Consider the following 23,138-nt stretch of genomic DNA (forward strand, 5'->3'; position numbering starts at 1 on the left):
AGTAATTCTTTCGTGTGGAAGGTTTACATGAAGCTAGAAGCACTTGAGATAGATTGGTTGAAAGATTGAGTGGTTGTAAAATCAAGCTTTCAACATCCATGCTGTCAGGGATAGGGATTGAAGGTTGGGATGGCGCAACCGACCCTGATCTTGAGTTACGAGAGTGGGAGCTACTCCCAGACGAATTGGATCTCTGATTGAGAGGTCCAGGAGTGTGGGAAACCACACTTGTCGAGGCCAATACGGGGCTATGAGTATCATGGATCCTTTGTCCTGCTGTAGCTTCACTAGAGTCTTGGTTATGAGTGGTATCGGAGGATACGCGTATAGTAGGCCTGAGTTCCAAGGACGAGCAAAGGCATCCTTGGCTGACTGGGTGTTGTGCGTGCGTAGAAAACAGAAATTGTCCACTTTGTGATTCAGATGTGACGCAAAGAGGTCTATTGTTGGTTGTCCCCCAACGTTGGAATATCCTGGTCGCTACTAAGGGATACAGGGACCATTCATGTGGTTGGAACTGATGACTGAGTCGATCCGCCACTACATTGTGAATGCCTGCCAGATAAGTGGCCCGGAGGAACATTGAGTGTTTCAGGGCCCAGCCCCAGATCTGTGTAGCTTCTTGACAGAGGAGATACGAGCCCGTACCTCCCTGTTTGTTGATGTACCACATGGCCACTGTGTTGTCCGTTTGGATGAGAACAGTCTTGTGTGAAAGGCAGTCCTTGAACGTATGTAGCGCATAACGAATAGCTTGAAGCTCTAGGAAATTGATTTGAAAAGTTGCTTCGAGTTTTGTCCAAGTACCCTGGGTTTGGAGATTGTGTATGTGAGCTCCCCAACCCAAGGTGGATGCATCTGTAGTTAACGTTATCTGTGGGACTGGTTGCTGGATGTGTAGGCCCTTGCACAAGTTGTCCATGTTCGCCCACCAAAGTAGAGATGATCTTAGTTGGTGGGTTTCTTGAATTGGATAATGAAGAGGTTGAATGGCTTGTATCCATTGTGACCTTAGAGTCCATTGGGTTACTCTCATGGCTAGTCTTGCCATAGGAGTGACATGAACCGTGGAGGCCATATGGCCTAGTAAGGTTAGAAACTGATGGGCTGTTGCCTGATGTCCGGAGTGAATTGAGTTTGCTAATGAGGATAGTGTTTCTGCCCGATCTTCGGGTAGAAAGGCTCTTGCAAGGATGGTGTTCAGTTCTGCTCCTATGAATTGGAGCAGTTGAGATGGAGTAAGATGGGACTTTTGGTAATTGATGAGAAAACCCGTGGAGTGGAGTAGAGTAATTGTCTGATTGAGAGAAGATAGAGCTCCTTCTTGAGATTGACTTCTGATGAGCCAGTCGTCTAGATATGGGAAGACATGGACACCTTGCTTGTGTAAGTGGGCTGCTATTACTGCCAGACATTTTGTGAAAACTCTGGGAGCAGAGGTAAGTCCGAATGGAGGTACTCTGTTTTGGAAATGTTGATGACCTACCATGAAGCGCAGGTACTTGTGATGAGGAGGAAATATTGCATTGTGAGCGTAGGCATCTTGAAGATCCAGAGAACAAAGCCAATCTCCTGCTTGAAGAAGGGGAAGCATGGTACCTAGAGAGACCATCCTGAATTTTTCTTTTTTTAGAAATTTGTTGAGATTTCTGAGATTTATTTATTTATTTAGAATTTTTCTATACCGACATTCTTGAACAAAATATCAAATCATATCAGTTTCCATTTAACAGAACAGTCGCGGCTCTGGTGTTACATAGAACATTTGAGCAATGAACATAGAACAAGTCAACAATAACAAACAACAGTAGAATAATTTGTCAGTGAATAACATAATATATAGAGACAACAACTTGGGCGGCTGTGGGCGTAACATACAATAATACATTTAATGGAGTATCATTATGAGACTGCATCAAAGATAGGGCGTGGCGGGGCTTTAAGGCATGGGGTAGCAATGAGAATCTGGCTGAAGGAAGGAGGGAAGGGGGAGAAGGGAGAGGGGAAGGAAGTGAGGCATTGAATCATGATCGGAGGAATATGTTAAGGAAGTAAAGGATGATCAAGTATCTCCTTAGAGTCCTATATGTCTTAAGCCCGGAGGTTCCCTGGTGACCTGTTATGGCTTTTGACCAGTGTCCGAGTAATGTTGAGATTCTGGGAAGGCTTGTCTGAAGAGCCATGTTTTGAGGTATTTCTTAAAAATTTGGAGAGAGGGTTCTTGGCGAAGCTAGGGTGGTAGCGAGTTCCAAAGGCTGGGCCCGGCTGTGCAAATAGCGCGTTTTCTTAAGATGGTTTTGATTGGAGGTGAGTATAGGGATCCTTTATAGGCGTTTCTGATTGGTCTGGCAGATGTTTGAGTGTGGAGTTGAGAGCTTAGTTTGAGATGGGTGATGCCGTGGATGTCCTTGTGAATCATCATTAGTGTTTTGAAGGTGATCCTGTATTTTATGGGAAGCCAGTGAAGACCGTGGAGTATGGGTGTGATGTGCACTCTTTTGTTTGAATTGGTGAGTAACCTAGCCGCAGCATTCTGGACCTAGATCTAGGATTGGTCGTAGGCCTCCGGTTTTCTTTGGAATGAGGAAATAATGGGAATAGAATCCTCTGCCCTGCTGAAGCCGGGGTACCAACTCTACAGCCCTGGCTTTCAGGAGAGTGGATAATTCTGTTTGTAAGTGAAGCAAATGATTTTTGCTGAGATGAGAGGAATTCGGTGGAGAATCTTGAGGAATGGATATGAAGTTGAGTTGATATCCTCGGTGTATAATTGAGAGGACCCATTGGTCCGATGTTATTGACGTCGAAGCATTGTAAAAAGTGGACAGTCTTCCTCCCACTGGTAGTGTTGGTCGAGGATTGGAGCAGAGGTCTTGTTCTCTGGATATGATCTCAAAATCCAGTGGCAGGTCCAGTTTGTGGAGTTGGTTGAGGCCTAGTTGTTCTTTGTTGCCTCTGTTGTGGTCGCTGTTGGGACCTGGGAGGCCTCGGTCTGGATGAAGGAGGCTAATATCTCCTTTGTCTATAGAATGGGTGCCTAGTGTCCCTTCGTGGGGCCCTGCAGCTAGCATGTGTTGATGGGTCATGCGGAAGAGAAGATAATTGTCGCAGGGTCTCAGTGTGTTCATGTAGTTGTGCGACTGCGTCTTGTACCTTGGTGCTAAACAAATTATCCCCAAGGAAAGGAAGGTCGACGAGTTTATCCTGCACCTCTGGTCTTAAGTCGGAGGCTTTGAGCCAGGCCCATCTTCTGGCAGTAATGCCGGATGCAGCAACTCTCGAAGCCGTCTCATAGGCATCATAGGTGGCGCGGACTTCATGTTTTCCTGTGTCTAACCCCTTGTTAATGATGTTTTGTGCTGCCTCTTGATATTGTGCAGGCAGGGATGGCACAAACTCTTCCGTTTCCAGAGGTTCCTCTGGTACTGGGTCATGTAGAGGTGGTATGCTGAGATCCTGGAGGTCAGCATTGCTCCTTGAAAGATTTTTCGACCCATTTGATCCAGAAATCTATTATCCTTGCCTGGCGGGATAGATGAATGGGTTCTTGTACGTCTGGAACGCTTCTGCGCAGACTCTACGACCACCGAGTGGTGGGGCAGTTGGGGGTTTTTGATAGCCTGGTGCTGATTGCACCATGTACGTAGAATCTACTCTTTTGTTCACTGCAGGAACCATGCAGGGATGTTCCCAGATGCATTGTTGTAACTGTAAGAGCACCTCATGGATAGGAATTGCGAGATTGTGTTTGGGAGGATCTACAAACTGGGGTATTTCCAGAGTTTGCTGTCTGTCATCCTTTTCTGCCTCAAATTGAATGGGATAGAATCCGCCATTTCTTGGACAAAGGTAGAAAAAGAGAAATCCTCTGGAGGCGATTGTTTTCTGGCTTGAGGTGGGGAGGGATCGGACATGAAGTCCTCTGATGAGACCTCTGATGAAGTGTCTGACCAAGTGTCATATCCAGAAGTTTGCTGAGTAGGTGTAGTCCTAGGAATCGGAGATACACCTGAGGGTCCAGGTAGAGGGTCTTCAGATACAAGGTCCTCTACGTCTTCCTCCACTGGATTAGCAGGCAAGGAAGCAAGTAATTCTTGGTACCTTTTTGTCAGGATACCGTGCAATGCTGCTTCTGCACTTGGAGGTTCAGAAGATGCAGGTGGGTGTTTTGGCATCGAGTGTCTTAATTTTGTCGATGACTTATGTCTCGATGCCGATGCCTTGTGAGGAGGAGGTAAGGTGGGTGCCGTCGTGTAAACCGGCTTCAGCTGTGAAGTAGAAGGAACGGTCATAGTCGATGTATGGAGAAAAGAGAACATCGAGATTGGAACGGTCACCGAAGGCATCGGTGGCATGGAGGGTTGTAGCATCGATGGAGCTTGTACAGTCGAAAAAGGAATCGACATCGATGGCTCCAATGGCATTGTAGTCTGCGTCATCGAGGTTGGTACCGGTGGTATCGTTGGCATCAGCGGAACCACCGGCATCGGCATGGCTGGAGGTGGCAATGCGGCCTCCGGCATCGGTGTAACTGCTGGCATCGGCGTAACCGCCAGCATCGGTGGGACCGCCGGCATCGGCTCGAGCGCCGGCATCGGTGATGATGTCAGAACTTGTGCCTGGAAGGCTTCCTTTACCATCTGTCTTAATAGGCCTATTAAGTCTGGTGTCGATGGTAGTGTCTGGGATGTCGATGCCGACATCGATATCAACGGTGTCGGCAAGGGAATCAAGGATAAGGAGGTCAGCGGAGGTTCGGATGACTTGTGCCGCTTAGCAGTCGGTTCCCCCGGGGGAGGGAGCGATGGAGACACTGAGGATCGATGACGTCGGTGCTTGTGTTTAGGCCTCGATTCCAATACTGACCTGGTCGATGATGGCGACGGTACTGGTGATGGAGCATCGCCGGATCCCTCGATTCGCCGTTTTTTAAGAAGAATTTTCTTAGTGACCCCTGTTGGTGACAATTTCGTCGAAGTAGACGGTGAAGGCACTGATTGGAGGTGGAAAAGCTGTGACATTTTCTCCTGCCTCAGCTTTCTGCCTTTCGGGGTAATTTCCTGGCATTGTACACATGAAGAAATTTCATGCTTCTCTCCTAAATAGATTACACATTTGAGATGTGGATCGGTTATAGACATGGTCCGGTTACAGACCGGGCATTTTTTGAAGCCCGAAGCCATGTCTCTATCGACAGCCGATGATGGAAAATCTCTGAGAAGAGAAGAGAAATCTTGAGAAGAGAAAACATCGAAAATAATTGTTTTTGTCACCGTCTGGTGACAAATGAGATTTTGTGAGACCCCAAGTGTGGAAAAAAGAGAAAAAAATGACTTTTTCAGTCAAAGTTAGTGAGAAGTTCTCACAGGGCTCCTGTCACCGCGATGCAGAGGGCAGCGCGGAAAAACGAAGACTGGAGTGAGACCCCTGTGGCAGAGAATATCATGGTACGCTGGGTATGCTCAGTAGCCTCAGGCTGCCAGTCAAAAGTTTCTAGAAACTTTGACAGAAGTTTTTTCCGCAATAGGGCTCCGTCAGTGACGTCACCCATATGTGAGGACTAACATGCTGCTTGTCTTGGGATAATGCTGCTGTTCTTGAAAGCCCTGCTGTGTTTTTTTAAATCTTTCAAAAGGAGGAATATGGAAAGAATGACTGTGTAATTAGAGGGATTAAGAACATAAGAACATGCCATACTTGGTCAGACCAAGGGTCCATCAAGCCCAGCATCCTGTTTCCAACAGTGGTCAATCCAGGCCATAAGAACCTGGCAAGTACCCAAAAACTAAGTCTATTCCATGTTACCGTTGCTAGTAATAGCAGTGGTTATTTTCTAAGTCAACTTAATTAATAGCAGGTAATGGACTTCTCCTCCAAGAACTTATCCAATCCTTTTTTAAACACAGCTATACTAACTGCACTAAACACATCCTCTAGCAACAAATTCCAGGGTTGAATTGTACGTTGAGTAAAAAAGAACTTTCTCTGATTAGTTTTAAATGTGCCACATGCTAACTTCATGGAGTGCTCCCTAGTCTTTCTATTATCCAAAAGAGTAAATAACTGATTCACATCTACACGAGCGGCAGGAGCCCTTTAGGGTCAGGAGACCCTCTTCAAAAGGGGTAAGAGACCCCCAACGAACGGGGGAGGTTCCTCCAACCCCCCCCCCCCTGACGCCGAACAGAACTGGCGCCGCCGGCCGCCTCCCGGCCCTAGCCGCACCTCCCACCTCGCCAGCGGGCCTATCAGAGGCCAGGAACTCCGCCCACAGCAGCCCTTTAAATCTAGGGCCTCGTTTTGGTGCTGCTTCCCGAGCGGCAACCACACGAGTGGCAGGAGCCCTTTAGGGTCAGGAGACCCTCTTCAAAAGGGGTAAGAGACTCCCAACGAACGGGGAAGGTGCCCCCACCCCCCCCGACGCCGAACAGAACTGCCGCAGCCGGCCGCCTCCCGGCCCTAGCCACGCCTCCCACCTTGCCAGCGGGCCTATCAGAGGCCAGGAACTCCGCCCACAGCAGCCCTTTAAATCTAGGGCCTCGTTTCAGCGCTGCGAACCAAAGGTGCGCAACAAAGGGGCAGGCCCCTTTGTGCGCCCCTTAGTGCAGCCACTAAGTGCTTCAACAGGAACTTACAGACACTCTCTGGCATCCTTAGGGATTGCACTATTCTCTACCTGCTCTGCACTCCCAACGGTCTACGACCTATCAACCATGCTCTCCTTCCCTATCCCCACGATAAAAAATCTCTATTCTCAAAGGAAAAGAACCAACCACCCCAACACCCTCCAGCACAATCGTTTGATCCCCATCATGACCTCACCATTAACTCAATTCCTGGGGCTCTCTATCTTCTCATTATCTCTTTTTAATGCCCAATCCATCACAAAAAAAACACATCTTGTCAACGACTATTTACTCGACTCTCAACCAGATATTTGTGGCATCACAGAGACCTGGCTGAAATCCACAGACATCACACTAATTAACCAATTACCCATTCAACTATACAATGTTTTCTCTATTCCTAGATTGAAAAAGAGAGGGGGAGGACTGATCCTAGCAGCAAAAAAAGAGCTAAGATTAACTTTACAAAGCACTATACACAATTCCAAACTGGAGTGTGCTCTATTTACCTCCAAACAGCTTCAGATCTGCCTATACACTCCACCAGGTCTTCTAGAATCAGACCCTTTTCCACTGGTAGAGTTTATTGCAAAACACATCAAAGCTGACACTCCAGCCGTTATAATGGGAGATTTCAACCTCCACATAGATGTGACCCCACAATCCACCAACTGCGAAGCACTGCTTTCATCCCTTAAGGCTCTGGGATTCACTCAAATCGTTAACAGTCCCACACACAAGGCTGGACACACTCTGGACCTCATTTTCATCAATTCAGGTCTCACTCAACCATCCCCGCCTCACTGCGTCCTTATTCCATGGTCAGACCATCGGATGATCACAACTGATCTTGTTATCAAGGAAAACCCAGCTCCCACCTCCTCCAAAACCACGATTCATTACAGAAAATCTTGCACCTTAGAGGATCTCAGATCCCAACTTTCAACGGAATTTGCCAACATGGATTACTCAGACGCAGACTCAGCTATCGACTCTTGGCACAATATCACAAATAAGGTAGCTGAGAAAATTTGCCCTTTAAAAACAAAAGAGCTAGACCCACACGCCTCGATAAAAAAACCTTGGTTCACACAAGAATTGAAAAAAACCAAGCTAAAACTAAGACGCAAAGAACACTCTTGGCGAAAGAGACCTACCACTGACAAACTAACTGAGTATAAAACCCTCATGCACATATACAGAAATAACATCCTCCGTACTAAAAGAGACTATTATGCCAGCAAAATTCATAATTTCCTCTTTGACGCCAAAACACTGTTCTCCTACGTCACAGAGCTCACAAAACCCAACTCGCCAGTCATCCCGGACAACCAAGCCCTCTCAAGGTGCACAGAACTTGCTCTATTCTTTGAAAATAAAATCCTTAAATTAATAGCTCCATTGGCATCCTCGAATACAGGAACCCCTTCACACCTCTCCACCAGCTCAGACCGGAAAGCACAACTAAACTCTTTCGAACCCACTACTTCCATTGAAATTGAAGCCATGCTCAAAAAGATGAAACCTTCCACTCATCCCACTGACTCTCTACCCGCTAAACTATTGCTCACCATTCCCGAAATTATCTCCAAACCTCTAGCGGTGATTATCAACTGTTCGCTAAATCAAGGATCCGTACCGGACTCACTGAAACTCTCCACCCTCAAACCACTTCTCAAGAAACCCAACCTAAACCCAATAGACCAGGCAAATTTTCGCCCCATTGCTAACTTACCATTTGTGGCCAAAATCATGGAGAAAGTAGTGAACAGACAACTTTCGGAATACCTAGAAGAAAATAAGATTCTAGCCCCAGCACAATTTGGCTTCCGTAAATCCCTGAACACGGAATCCCTTCTGATTTCATTGACAGACAGAATCTACACAGGCCTTGATAAAAAGACCCCCTACTTGTTGGCCCTACTTGACATATCCGCGGCCTTTGACACGGTGAAGCACTCCATTCTTATCAACCATCTACCAGATATCGGTATATCAGGAACAGCTCTGGACTGGTTCAAGTCATTCCTCAACAATAGAATATTGTTAGATAGAATATTGTTAGATAGAATAAATAATAAAGATTCACACCCAGTCAAAGCCACTCTCGGAGTCCCTCAAGGTTCCTCTTTATCCCCTACTCTAATATCTATCTTCTACCCCTCTGTCAACTTCTCACTAACCTAAAGGTTACGCATTTTATTTAAGCCGATGACGTACAGATTCTGCTACCAGTCTCAGAATTCATAACAAAAACATTGAATTTTTGGAACAATTGCCTACAATCCATAAACACACTTCTCACCAGTCTTAATCTAGTTCTCAACACTTCAAAAACTGAACTTTTGCTCATCACTCAGGATGAAAACTCCCCTTCAACTCAAATGACCTTAACCACACATGTAAGAGATCTTGGAGTAACCATAGACAACCGGCTGAACTTAAAAAAATTCGTCAATAACACAACAAAAGAATGTTTTCACAAACTACATATATTAAAAAACTTGAAACCTCTTCTCCATCTCCATGACTTCCGCACAGTGCTCCAAGCTATCCTATTTTCCAAAATTGATTACTGCAATTCCATGCTAATCGGTCTTCCAGCTGTCACCACAAAGCCACTACAAATGCTACAGAACTCAGCAGCCAGGATCCTAACCAAGACCAGTAGGGGTGAACACATCACTCCTATACTTAAGAGCCTACACTGGCTCCCCATCAAGTCTAGAATTCTATACAAAGTGTTAACCATAATACACAAAACCATCCACTCACAAACCACACTCGAATTAAATTGCCCTCTCCGATTTCACTCAGCATCTGTTACGAGCGCGCGCGGGCACGGTCGTCGTAAGCGGGTGGTGAGCCCTTGGGCCACGGCGAAAGCTAGGGAGGAGCCCCAGCCACACCGTGGGAGGTGAGCTGAGCAGGCATGGTGAGCCAGGCAGGCAGGAACAGAAGCAGGGAGTCCGACCCTCAGCCGGACCTCCATGCCCAAGGTAGCCAACATGGGGAAGTTGACTAATGAACGGTCCTCCGACTGTTCCCGGCCCTTTCGGACCTGCCGCTGGGAACGGCAATGGGCAGCAGGCCGGACAGAGGCGAGGGCAGACAGAGTCCTTACACTGAGGACGTGAGACGAGGGCTGAAGCAGACATCCAAGACAGGCTGAAGCAAGACACTGAAGACATCAAGGCAAGGGCTGAAGCAAGAAGGAAAGGTCCAGGCGAGCAGGAACTCCGATGCTGGGATACTCACATCCGAAGCCCCTTCGGCTGGCAGAAGCTCAAGAGCCCGTGGGACGAATCCCTCCTGTTGGCCACTCCAGGGCCCAACAGGACAGAAGGCTCAGGAACCAGACGAGGACGAAGGTCAAGGCAGAGACACGAAGACATCAGGAACATCAGGCAGAGACAGGACAAGGCGCCATCAAGACATGGAGGACCTGGATCAGCTAGGTTACAGGCGACTGTAATGCTCAGATCCAAGGCCAGTTGCAAGTGAACAGAAAGTCCTTAAATACTGGAGGTAGAAGGCAACTCCCTGGGAGGAGCTTGCCAGGACCGCCCACCGCTGGTCCTATAACTGGGGTAGAGAGCTGCGGGCCAGCCCCTAGGGAAACGGGCGTGGCTGGAAACCAGGAAGTCCAAACACAGAGGCATGCAAGCCACAGGCACAGCTAGGCCTCTCAAGCCCTGGAGCAAGTCCCGGATGGAACGTAGGCGAGGCCCTGGCTTCAGAGCGGCCTCTGGAGGAAGGTAAGAGACCTCCTGTAGCGCAGCAGCAGGGGGGATCGCAACAGCATCCAGACCAATTAGAACAACGTACCAAGGTACCCTTTATGTACCCCCGACCAAGGCTTCAATGAAGAAACGTGCCTTCTCAATAGCTGGTCCTACTCACTGGAACAATCTACCATCGGACCTTCGTCTAGAACCATGCTTACGGACATTCAAGAAAAAGCTGAAGACCTGGCTATTCACGGAGGCCTTCACCTAAAGTTCCCATGCTAAAAATAAAGTCCTATGCTACCTTAATTGTACTATTCATATTTAATGTTCTCCATGCATAATACTTCAATGTACCACATACTCAATGTATACCTTGTTTGTTACTTGCTCACAGTTTATTGAATATTATTTTATTAGTATTATTTTTTATTTTTTCTTGAATTAGAATATTATTTTATTAGTATTATTATTATTATTACTATCATTATTTACTATTATTATATAATTTATAATTGTATTATTTGTTTAATGTTAATTGTTCCATGTACACCATGCCCATGGTATTTCCAATTCTGGTTATCTGTAAACCGAAGCGATATGTACTTGTACATGATCTTCGGTATATAAAAGCTTTTAAATAAATAAAATAAATAAATACCCATTCTAGACCTCTCATGATTTTAATCACCTCTATCATATCCCCCCTCAGCCGTCTCTTCTCCAAGCTGAAAAGTTCTAATCTCTTTAGTCTTTCCTCATAGGGGAGCTGTTCCATTCCCCTTTTGGTCGCCCTTCTCTGTACCTTCTCCATCGCAATTATATCTTTTTTGAGATGCGGCGACCAGAATTGTACACAGTATTCAAGGTGCGGTCTCACCCTGGAGCGATACAGAGACATTATGACATTTTCCATTTTATTCACCATTCCCTTTCTAATAATTCCTAACATTCTGTTTGCTTTTTTGACTGCCGCAGCACACTGAACCAACGATTTCAATGTGTTATCCACTATGACACCTAGATCTCTTTCTTGGGTTGTAGCACCTAATATGAAACCTAACATTGTGTAACTATAGCATGGGTTATTTTTCCCTATATGCATCACCTTGCGCTTAACCATATTAAATTTAATCTGCCATTTTGATGCCCAATTTTCCAGTCTCACAAGGTCTTCCTGCAATTTATCACAACCTGCTTGCGATTTAACTACTCTGAACAATTTTGTATCATCTGCAAATTTGATTATCTCACTCGTCGTATTTCTTTCCAGATCATTTATAAATATATTGAAAAGTAAGGGTCCCAATACAGATACCTGAGGCACTCCACTGCCCACTCCTTCCACTGAGAAAATTGTCCATTTAATCCTACTCTCTGTTTCCCGTCTTTTAGCCAGTTTGCAAACCACGAAAGGACATCGCCACCTATCCCATGACTTTTTACTTTTCCTAGAAGCTTCTCATGAGGAACTTTGTCAAACGCCTTCTGAAAATCCAAGTATACTACATCTACCGGTTCACTTTTATCCACATGTTTATTAACTCCTTTAAAAAAGTGCAGCAGATTTGTGAGGCAAGACTTGCCTTGGGTAAAGCCATGCTGACTTTGTTCCATTAAACCATGTCTTTCTATATGTTCTGTGATTTTGATGTTTAGAACACTTTCCACTATTTTTCCTGGCACTGAAGTCAGGCTAACTGGTCTGTAGTTTCCCAGATTGCCCCTGGAGCCCTTTTTAAATATTAGGGTTACATTAGCTATCCTCCAGTCGTCAGGTACAATGGATGATTTTAATGATAGGTTACAACTTTTTACTAATAGGTCTGAAATTTCATTTTTTAGTTCCTTCAGAACTCTGGGGTGTATACCATCCGGTCCAGGTGATTTACTATTCTTCAGTTTGTCAATCAGGTCTACCACATCTTCTAGGTTCACCGTGATTTGATTCAGTCCATCTGAATTATTGCCCATGAAAACCTTCTCCAGTACGGGTACCTCCCCAACATCCTCTTCAAAGAAATCATTTAATGTTTCCGCGATGGCCTTATCTTCTCTAAGTGCCCCTTTAACCCCTCTATCATCTAACGGTCCAACTGACTCCCTCACAGGCTTTCTGCTTCGGATATATTTAAAAAAGCTTTTACTGTGAGTTTTTGCCTCTACGGCCAACTTTTTTTCAAATTCTCTCTTAGCCTGTCTTATCAATGTCTTACATTTAACTTGCCGATGTTTAGCAAAAGTGCTTACCTTGTAATAGGTGTTATCCCAGGACAGCAGGATGTAGTCCTCACATATGGGTGACATCAGTGACGGAACTCTAACGTGGGAAAAACTTCTGTCAAAGTGTCTAGAAAGCTTTGACTGGCAGCCTGAGGCTACTGAGCATGCCCAGCATGCCATGATATTCTCTGCCACAGGGGTCTCACTCCAGTCTCGTATGTACCAATAAGCTTTTAGCAAAAAGTAAAAATAATAAAAGGCATAAGACCCAACTCCGCGGGGTGGCGGGTGGGTTTCGTGAGGACTAAATCCTGCTGTCTTGGGATAACACCTATTACAAGGTAAGCAATTTTGCTTTATCCCAGGACAAGCAGGATGCTAGTCCTCATATATGGGTGATTAGCAAGCTAGAGGCTGATTCATTGTGTAGCGAAGCAACAGTGAAGTATTGTTTTTGAAATGAATCAGCCGAAGATTACAGCAGGCTGGATGTAAAAGGAGTTGGGATTACACTGGAAACAAGTTCTTTAAGACAGATTGTCCATAGGCTGAATCTTGTCGTCCTTCCTTGTCTAAACAGTAATGAGCTGCAAAGGTGTTTGGGTCTAGAAGTGTGGGAAACCAGACTTGTCGAGGCCAATATGGGGCTATGAGTATCATTGAGCCTTTGTCCTGTTGTAGCTTCACTAGAGTTTTGGTTATGAGCGGTATCGGAGGATACGCGTATAGTAGGTCTGAGTTCCAAGGGCGAGCAAAGGCGTCCTTGGCTGGCTGATTGTTCTGTTTGTGTAGTGAACAGAAACTGTCCACTTTGTGATTCAGATGTGATGCAAAGAGGTCTGTTGTCGGCTGGCCCCAACGCTGAAAGATCCCGGTCGCTACTGAGGTATCCAGAGACCACTCATGTGATTGGAATCGACGACTGAGTTGATCTGCTACTGTGTTGTGTATGCCTGGCAAATAAGTTGCCCGAAGAAACGCTGAGTGTGTTAGGGGCCCAGCTCCAAATCTGTGCCGCTTTTTGACAAAGGAGATATGAGCCCGTACCTCCCTGTTTGTTGATGTACCACATGGCTACTGTGTTGTCCATTTGGATCAAAACAGTCTTGTTGGAAAGGCAGTCTTTGAACGCATGCAGTGCATATCGTATAGCTCGAAGCTCGAGGAAATTGATTTGAAAGGTTGCTTCGAGTTTCGTCCAAGTACCCTGGGTGCGGAGATTGTCTATGTGAGCTCCCCAACCCAAGGATGCATCTGTAGTTAACGTTATTTGTGGAACTGTTTGCTGGAAGGTTTGGCCCTTGTGCAAATTGTCCTTGTTTATCCACCAAAGCAGAGATGAGCGTAGCTTGGGTGTGATCTGAATTAGAGCATGAAGTGGTTGAATGGCTTGGATCCATTGAGATTTTAAAGTCCATTGAGTGATTCGCATGGCTAGTCTTGCTAGAGGAGTAACATGAACTGTGGAGGCCATGTGGCCTAATAAGGTTAGAATCTGACGAGCTGTAGCTGTGGTTCTTGAAGAAATCAAGTTCGCCAGGCAAGAAAGTGTTTCTGTGCGATCCTCTGGAAGAAATGCTTTTGCGAGGATGGTATTTAAGTCTGCTCCTATGAATTGAAGGAGCTGGGATGGAGTCAGATGGGTTTTTTGATAATTGATGAGAAATCCCATGTGGTGAAGGAGAGTAATTGTGTACTTCAAAGAAGTTAGAGTTCCTTCTTGAGTCTGACTTCTTATGAGCCAGTCGTCGAGATACGGAAAAACATGGACACCTTGTTTGTGCAAGTGTGCTGTAGGGGTTGAAACGAAGTTGGGCTGGTATCCTCGACGTATAATGGAGAGGACCCACTGGTCCGATGTTATTGTTGTCCAATTGATGTAGAATTTGGACAATCTGCCTCCTACTGGAATGTTTGAGTGAGGATTGATATGAAGGCCTTGTTCTCTGGGTACAGTTTCAAAAACCAGTAGTAGGGCCAGTTTGTGAAGGTGGTGGTGCTCTTGCCACTCTTTGCTGCCTTTGTTGAGGTCTCTGCTGAGACCTAGGCTGTCGTGGTCTAGAGGCAGGGGGATAGTACTTTCTCTGCCTATAGAAAGGACGTCTGGGTTCTCCTCGTGGAGGTTGTCTCATGGTATGCGTAGCCGAATCATGGGGCAATGCGGAAAGTTGACGTAACGTTTCCGTATGATCACGGAGCTGAGAGACTGCGTCCTGCACCTTGGACCCAAAGAGATTGTCACCAAGGCAGGGTAAATCTACTAGCTTGTCTTGGACCTCTGGATGTAGATCAGAAGCCTTAAGCCAGGCCCAGCGTCTTGCAGCTATGCCAGATGCAGCTACTCGGGAAGCTGTGTCATAACTGTCATAGGCCGCTCTCACCTCGTGCTTTCCTGCATCTAATCCCTTGCCAATTATAGCAGATGCAGCTTCCTGATACTGAGTGGGCAGTGAAGGGATAAAGTCTTCCATTTGTTTCCAGAGGTTCCTCTGGTATTGTGTCATGTACAAATGGTACGCTGAGATCTTTAAGTTCAGCATTGCTCCCTGGAAGATTTTGCGGCCTAGCTGGTCTAAAAATCTGTTGTCTTTTCCAGGAGGGGCCGAAGAATGGATTCTTGTCCTTCTGGATCTTTTTTGTGCCAACTCTACCACTACAGAGTGGTGGGGTAGTTGAGTTTTCTGATAACCAGCAGTCGGCTGTACCAGATATGTTGATTCTATCCTCTTATTAACTGCAGGAATGGTACATGGGTGTTCCCAGAGCCTTTGTTGCAGTTGGAGGAGAATGTCATGAACTGGAATGGCCATAGTGTGTTTCGGCGGGTCCACGAATTGAAGGACCTCTAAGGTCTGCTGCTGTACATCCTGTTCAGTTTGTATCTGAAAAGGGATAGAATCCGCCATTTCTTGGACAAAAAGTGGAAAAGACAGATCCTCTGGCGGTAATTGTTTTGCAGCAGGGGGTGGAGATGGGTCTGACATGAAGTCCTCTGAAGAGGGATCTGAATCTGTGTCAGACCAGGTGTCATATTGAGGTATTTGTTGTGGAGGTACGACCTTGGGAGGAGGAACTGCTCCAGAGGGTCCTGGAATGGGTTCGTCCTGCGAAGAATCCTCTACTTGTTGTTCCTCTTGACCGCATGGTAAAGAGGATATCAAATCCTGATACCTCTTAGTCAAAATGTCATGCAATTGCTTCTCTTGTGAAGAAGGAAGTTTAGGTTGTTGAGGCATCGACAATTTCTGTTTAATCGATGACTTAAACCTTGATTTCTTATGTAGTGATATAGAAGGTGCCATTGTATAGAGTGACATCGACTGTGACGTCGATGGACCGGTGGACGCCTCGTGAAAAATGGGAGTCGAGAAAATCGGCCTCGATGTCAAAGAAAAAGTTGGCATGGATGGTATGATGGCAGGCATCGAGAACAATGGATGTGGCATCGCTGAAGTCATTGAGGGGTGCAGTGGCATCGGTATCGATGTATCCTTCGATGCCATCGATGACACATGCTCGGAAGTCTCCGTTGAGGTAATCGGAGATATCGGCAGTAGCGGCCTCGGCACAGCCGCCGGCATCAACGATGGCGTCGGCATCGGCGTTCCTGCCGGCATCGATAATACAGTCGGCATTGGTGATGACGCCGGCATCGGCACTGGTGCCGGTAGTTGTTTTTGGATGGCATCCATAACTAGTTTTTGGATTAGATCAGTTAAGTCCGGCACGGCGGAGACAGGTACTGATGCCGATATCGATGATGGTGCAGTAATCGAGGTTGGCACCGTATCAGCGATTGTTTTACGCTTTGCCGTCGGTTCTGTCGATGACGGAACCGATGAAGATTCTGAAGGTCGACGATGTCGATGCTTGTGTTTTATTCTAGGTTCAATCACTGACCTTGTCGATGACATAGATGGGGTCGGTGAAGTGGCATCCCTGGAACCTTCGATATGTTTCTTTTTTAGGAGAAGCTTTTTAGTTCCACCCACCGGGGTGGATTTCGTTGATGTCGATGGTGAGAGGACAAGCTGAAAAATACTAGCTATTTTTTCACGTATAAGCTTTCGGCCCTTTGGGGTCATTTCTTGGCATTGGGGGCATGAAGCGATGTCATGCTTCTCCCCCAAACAGATCACGCATTCTAGATGCGGATCTGTAACCGACATGGTCCGGTTACAAGAAGGGCATTTCTTGAACCCGGAGGCCATGTTGGGATCGACGGCCGTCGATGAAAGTATTTGAAAAAAAGTTTTCAATTTGAAAAAATTGAATGTTATTCCTGTCACCGTCCGGTGGGAATTGAAAAGTGAGACCCGATGTGGGAGAGAATTGAAATTTTTGAGTCAAAAAATGTGAGGGAATCTCACAGGGCTCCGGTAACCGCGATGCTTATGGCAGCGCGGAAAAACGAAGACTGGAGTGAGACCCCTGTGGCAGAGAATATCATGGCATGCCGGGCATGCTCAGTAGCCTCAGGCTGCCAGTCAAAGCTTTCTAGAAACTTTGGGGTAGATTTTCAAACCGCGCGATTTGGCGTACTTTTGCTGGCGCATCAGGCGCAAGCAAAAGTACGCGGGATTTTAGTAGATACGCGCGTAGCCGCGCAAATCCTGGATCGGCGCGCGCAAGGCTATCAATTCCGTATAGCCGGTGCGCGCCGAGCCGCGCAGCCTACCCCCGTTCCCTCCGAGGCCGCTCCGAAATCGGAGCGGCCTCGGAGGGAACTTTCTTTTGCCCTCCCCTCACCTTCCCCTCCCTTCCCCTACCTAACCCACCCGCCCGGCCCTGTCTAAACCGCCCCGTACCTTTGTCGAAGGATTTACGCCTCCCGGAGGGAGACGTAAATCCCCTCGCGCCAGCGGGCCGCTAGCGCGCCGGGACGGGACCTGGGGGCGGGTCCGGAGGGCGCGGCCACGCCCCCGGACCGCCCCCGGAACGCTCCCGACTTGCCCCGAAAACCCCGTGTGGTTCGGGCCCGCCCCCGACACGCCCCCGACACGCCCCCCCCTCAGAAAACCCCGGGACTTACGCGAGTCCCGGGGCTCTGTGCGCGCCGGTAGGCCTATGTAAAATAGGCTCACCGGCGCGCAGGGCCCTGCTCGCCTAAATCCGCCCGGATTTGGGCGGATTTAGGCGAGCAGGGCTCTTAAAATCCGCCCCTTTGACAGAAGTTTTTCCCGCGTTAGGGCTCCCCATATGTGAGGACTAGCATCCTGCTTGTCCTGGGATAAAGTAATATATATTGATTTTTCAGACTTAAAAATATATGTAATAGATCCCTTGAGAAGAGGCCAACTATACATATTAAAGAATTGACTGTGTTATGCAAGCATTGATTATATTACCTGGCAATTCAAACAGCACTTTCCATGAGCACAATTTGCACCTTTTCTCAGTTTACAAGTCCCAAATATACAGCATAGATTGCTCCTGCATTGCTAAACATAAAGAATTGAAAAGCATTTTTGAAAAATCAACGATAATCCAAGGTATTATGTCAAACATACTTTAATATGAATACCAGATCAGATATCATTCATTGCAATATGGATAGATAGTGCACAGTATTCTACAGTAGAACAAACGTGCTTACCTGTAGCTTTCTTCTGTGTTCACAGCAGAATAAGCCAATCACACAAGTGGGATGATGTCATCAATAGCATCAAGTGAGAACAGTACCCAAACTAAAGCTAGCAATACACTGTGAGCTCTATAGAGCATGACAATAGCTATACAGGCTCCCTAGACCTGTAAGGTCCCCTCAGTTATATATAAAAGTTGAAATTTAGAAAAAATGTTATGTAACTCCAAGGTGAAGTGGGAAGGTATGTGACTGACCTCTTCTGCTGTCTATGAAGAACTCCAGTAACAGTAAGTTTGTTTTCTCCATGACCAAGCTTGAAAGCTATTTGTGGGGACTCTAAAGTTTGATGGTTCTCAAAGTCCTTGTGCTTCCAAACCTCCTCAAAACAGCCCACACAACTTGAGTAATTGCGGGAAGGAGTTAATGAAGACTTTTTATTTTTTTTTACATTTTGAAAAGGTTTTTTTTAGAACTGATTGTCCAAAACTGCTATCTTGATAGAGGTCAGCATCTAGACAATAATGAAAGTGATAGAGGCTGAACTCAGGTGAGCTGTAGTGGCAGCTACAGCTCTTAAGTTGTGGGCTTTGATATGACTCTGCTTTGCCATAACATATAAAAATACAGTCTGAAATCTAATAAATAGTGCATTTGGTAACTAACTAATCCAGGTGTATTTGGGTCATAAGACCAATAAATTATGAAGATTCTAAAATTTTTGGAGTGAATTTTCAGAGTTAGCGTGTAAAAATTATCATATACAGGTATAAGTAGTTTGTACTCATGCAATTGCTATTTGATAAATAACAAACGTATGCACATACTTTAGGTTTCATATGCATATATATGTGTAAAAAAAAAAGAAAAGGGCTGTATAGGAGCTTTCCAGAGCAAGGCCAACAGTTATGCACATAAGTTGCTATTTTATAGGAGAATTACATATGTACATTTGGCAACTTACATAATTTTACAGCTGTTAATTACCCTGTGTAATTGATATCAGATTTATTTATTATGTACTATTAGCTGGGTGAGAGGACTGGGTGAATTGGGGGGAGTTCAGGGTGAAAAACCAGGAGGGAATCTGACCTGGAGAAGCACTGGGCAAACTGGTGGAGAAATCGGAAAACTGGTCATTTCAATTAGATGTGCGATTTTTAAAATATACCAACTTCTGCATGTATATCAGGCTTTATGCAAGTAAGTCCTATTTTTTCGTATGTATAATACACATGCATATATTATTAAAACTGGTAGGAAAACCATGCCTGTTCAATGTATTGAAATACTCGCTTTCAATGCATTGTATGTGTTCACATACAAGCATACACACTTGATATAAAATACTATCATACATCTCTGCATGGCCACAAGGAGTTGTTTGAAAGTTATCCTAATTAAGGCGAATTTTCAAAATGTTATGAATGTTACTATGTAAATTAGCATATACGTGTACAATTAGCCACTATATGCATATTTTTATAAACATCCATAATACATGCATATTTTTACTTTTATGCACATATATATGCATGCAAACCAGGGGCAATCCCCGTGCGGGGCCAACAGTTACGCACAAAGGGCCGGATTTTTAAACCTACGCACGCGCACAAATGTATGCCCGTTTTTATAACATGTGCACGCAATCGCGTGCATGTTATAAAATCCGGGATCGGCGTGCGCAAGGGGGTGCACCTTGAGTGTGCCGAGCCCTAGGGGAGCCCCGATGGCTTTCCCCGTTCCCTCCGAGGCCACTCGGAAATTGGAGCGGCCTCGGAGGGAACTTTCTTTCAGCCCCCGCCCCCACCTTTTATTTTGTAAATTATGTCTGCTGGTTGGCTGCCGGCGCGCGATCCCCCGGCACGACCGCTATGCCAGAGGCTTCGCCCCCGCCCCTTTCACAAAGCCCCGGGACATTCGCGCGTCCCTGGGCTTTGCGCGCACCGCTGGGCCTATGCAAAATAGGCTCGGTGCGTGCAGGAGCAGTTAAGCACGTAAATCCTTCTAAAATCCGCCCCGAAAGTTGCTATTTTAAAAGACGGGTGTATACATTTTCCAATTTACTCATGTATTTTTACATCTGCTAATTATCTTGCTTAAATTATATTGAACATGCTTATACTATTGGCTAGGTGGGAGGTCTGGGTGAATTTGGGGGTGTTCAGGCTGAAGAACCAGGAAGGTCTCGATGACCTGGAGAAGGACTCAACAAACTGGTGGATTAATTAGTTAAACTGGTAATTTTACTCACACTATAAACTAAGAAAATAATGTGTGGAATAGAACATTTTAATGAAAATAAATTGAATGCGCATGTTTTAAAATACACTGATTTATGCGGGGAAATACCGACTTCCGCAATAAGTCATACTTTATTTTTGCATGTAAAATATATGTGCATATATTTAAAAAAATAAATAGGTAAAGTATTAGCATTCAGTGCATTGAAATAGGTGGTTTCAATGCATTGTATTTATTTGTGCTTTGCCCTACATAGATGCGTATGTTGTGGGGCCAACATACGCATAGTTTATAATATGCTTTTATATGCACATGTTATAAAATACCATGGTAAAATTACAAGTGTCCACATACATGCATATATGTTGCCAAGTGCAATTCTTTTAAAGTTATTCACTCTGGTTCTAAAAAGAAGAAAAGTGCCCTTTTACAGCCTAAGGTATGTATTGTTGCTTCAGTGCTGTGCAAGTGAAGCCTAGGGAAGAAACTAGGAAGAATAATAGATTGAGTCAAATGAAAATCTGAAACCACTTTCGGTAGAAATTTTGGATGGGTACATCGGATAACTCTGCTGAATTTTGTATATGGTTGTAAGTAAAGCAAAATTGCTTACCTTGTAATAGGTGTTATCCCAGGACAGCAGGATGTAGTCCTCACATATGGGTGACATCGGTAATGGAGCCCTATACGGAAAAACTTATGTCAAAGTTTCTATGAAACTTTTGACTGGCACCCAGAGTGCCTACTGAGCATGCCCAGCATGCCATAATATTCTCTGCCACATGGGTCTCCCTTTAGTCTGTTTTGTAGCAATTAGCGTTAGCCAAAAAATAAAATAATAAAACGTATCGGACCCAACTCTGCGGGGGTGGCGGGTGGGTTTCGTGAGGACTACATCCTGCTGTCCTGGGATAACACCTATTACAAGGTAAGCAATTTTGCTTTATCCCAGGACAAGCAGGATGCTAGTCCTCACATATGGGTGATTAGCAAGCTAGAGGCTGAATCATCTTGTAGTGAAAAACAACTGTGTAGATTTGTTGTTGGAAATGAATCAGCTGAAAATCACAGCAGGTTGGATGTAGTAGGAAATAAGTGTGCGATTAAGTTGGAAATAAGTTCTTTAAGACAGATTGTCCATAGGCTGAATCTTGTCTTCCTTCTTTGTCTAAACAGTAGTGAGCTGTAAAGATGTGAAGAGAACTCCATGTTGCTGCTTTACAAATGTCCAGAATAGGTACAGAGCGAAGGTGTGCTACTGAGGTTGACATCGCTCTGACTGAATGTGCTTTTACTCGCCCTTGAAGAGTAAGGCCTGCTTTCTCATAACAAAATTGTATGCAATCTGCTAGCCAGTTTGACAAAGTATGTTTACCCACTGGCTTACCTGGTTTGTTTGGATCATAGGATACAAATAGTTGACTGGATTTCCTTTGGACTGTAGTGCGGTTTAAGTAGAAGGATAGAGCCCGCTTACAGTGCAAGGTGTGCAAGGCTCTTTCTCCTTGGTGAGAGTGAGGCCTTGGAAAGAATGTTGGTAAAACTATAGATTGATTGAGGTGGAATTCCGTGACTACTTTTGGAAGGAATTTGGGATGAGTACGGAGGACCACCCTGTCATGTAGGAACTTTGTAAAAGGTTCGTATGTGACAAGAGCTTGTAGTTCACTGACTCTTCTAGCTGATGTAATGGCTATGAGGAATGCAGTTTTCCATGTAAGATATTTAAGGTCACAGGTATCTATGGGTTCAAATGGGGAACACATGAGCCTGGTTAATAATATGTTCAGGTCCCACTGTATGCTTGGGGAATGAAGTGGAGGTTTAAGGTGAGTTAAGCCTTTCATAAATTTACTGACGAGAGGCTGTGTAGAGATAGATATGTCTCCCAGTTTGTTATGATAAGCTGAGATTGCACTCAAATGTACTCTTACAGATGAAGTCCTAAGACCAGAGTCTGAAAGATGGTATAGGTAGTCTAGTAGTGAAGTAGTGGGGCAAGTGAAAGGATCTATAGAGTTCTGAGTGCACCACAAAGTAAACCGTTTCCATTTGTAGGAATAATTCTTTCTAGTGGAAGGTTTACGTGAAACTATCAGCACCTGAGATATAGTGGTTGGAAGGTTGAGTGGTTGTAAGATCAAGCTTTCAACATCCATGCCGTCAGGGACAGGGATTGAAGGTTGGGATGGCGCAACCGACCCTGATCCTGAGTTATGAGATTGGGAGCTACTCCCAGACGAATTGGATCCCTGACTGAGAGATCTAGAAGTGTGGGGAACCATACTTGTTGAGGCCAGTAAGGGGCTATGAGTATCATGGTCCCCTTGTCCTGTTGTAGCTTCACTAGAGTTTTGGTTATGAGCGGTATCGGTGGATACGCGTATAACAGGCCTGAATTCCAATGGTGAGCAAAGGCGTCCTTTTGTAGGCTGTTCTCCTGTCGAAGCAGAGAGCAGTAATTGTTCACTTTGTAGTTCAGGTGAGATGCAAAGAGGTCTATTGTTGGTTGACCCCAGCGTTGAAAGATCTTGGTTGCTATCGTTGGATCCAAGGACCACTCGTGTGGTTGGAACTGACGACTTAGGCGATCGGCTACTATGTTGTGGATGCCTGCTAGGTAAGTGGCCCGTAGAAGAATTGAATGTGCTAGGGCCCAATCCCAAATCTGTGCTGCTTCCTGGCAGAGGAGGTAGGAACCTGTTCCCCCTTGTTTGTTGATGTACCACATGG

General features: G+C 45.5%; 1 protein-coding gene across 4 annotated transcripts in view; it reads right to left on the minus strand.

The window, feature by feature from the left end:
• LOC115092720 (disintegrin and metalloproteinase domain-containing protein 9-like) overlaps window positions 1-23,138 on the minus strand; it is a 978,865-nt gene that overhangs the window by 368,050 nt on the left and 587,677 nt on the right. For all 4 annotated transcript variants that reach the window (XM_029603963.1, XM_029603962.1, XM_029603965.1 and 1 more), the window contains exon 13: window positions 17,926-18,018. In XM_029603963.1, the coding sequence (XP_029459823.1) occupies window positions 17,926-18,018 (93 nt within the window). The remainder of the gene's footprint in view (window positions 1-17,925; window positions 18,019-23,138) is intronic.

This window comes from Rhinatrema bivittatum, chromosome 5, assembly GCF_901001135.1.
Source record: "Rhinatrema bivittatum chromosome 5, aRhiBiv1.1, whole genome shotgun sequence".
Lineage (NCBI taxonomy): Eukaryota > Metazoa > Chordata > Amphibia > Gymnophiona > Rhinatrematidae > Rhinatrema > Rhinatrema bivittatum.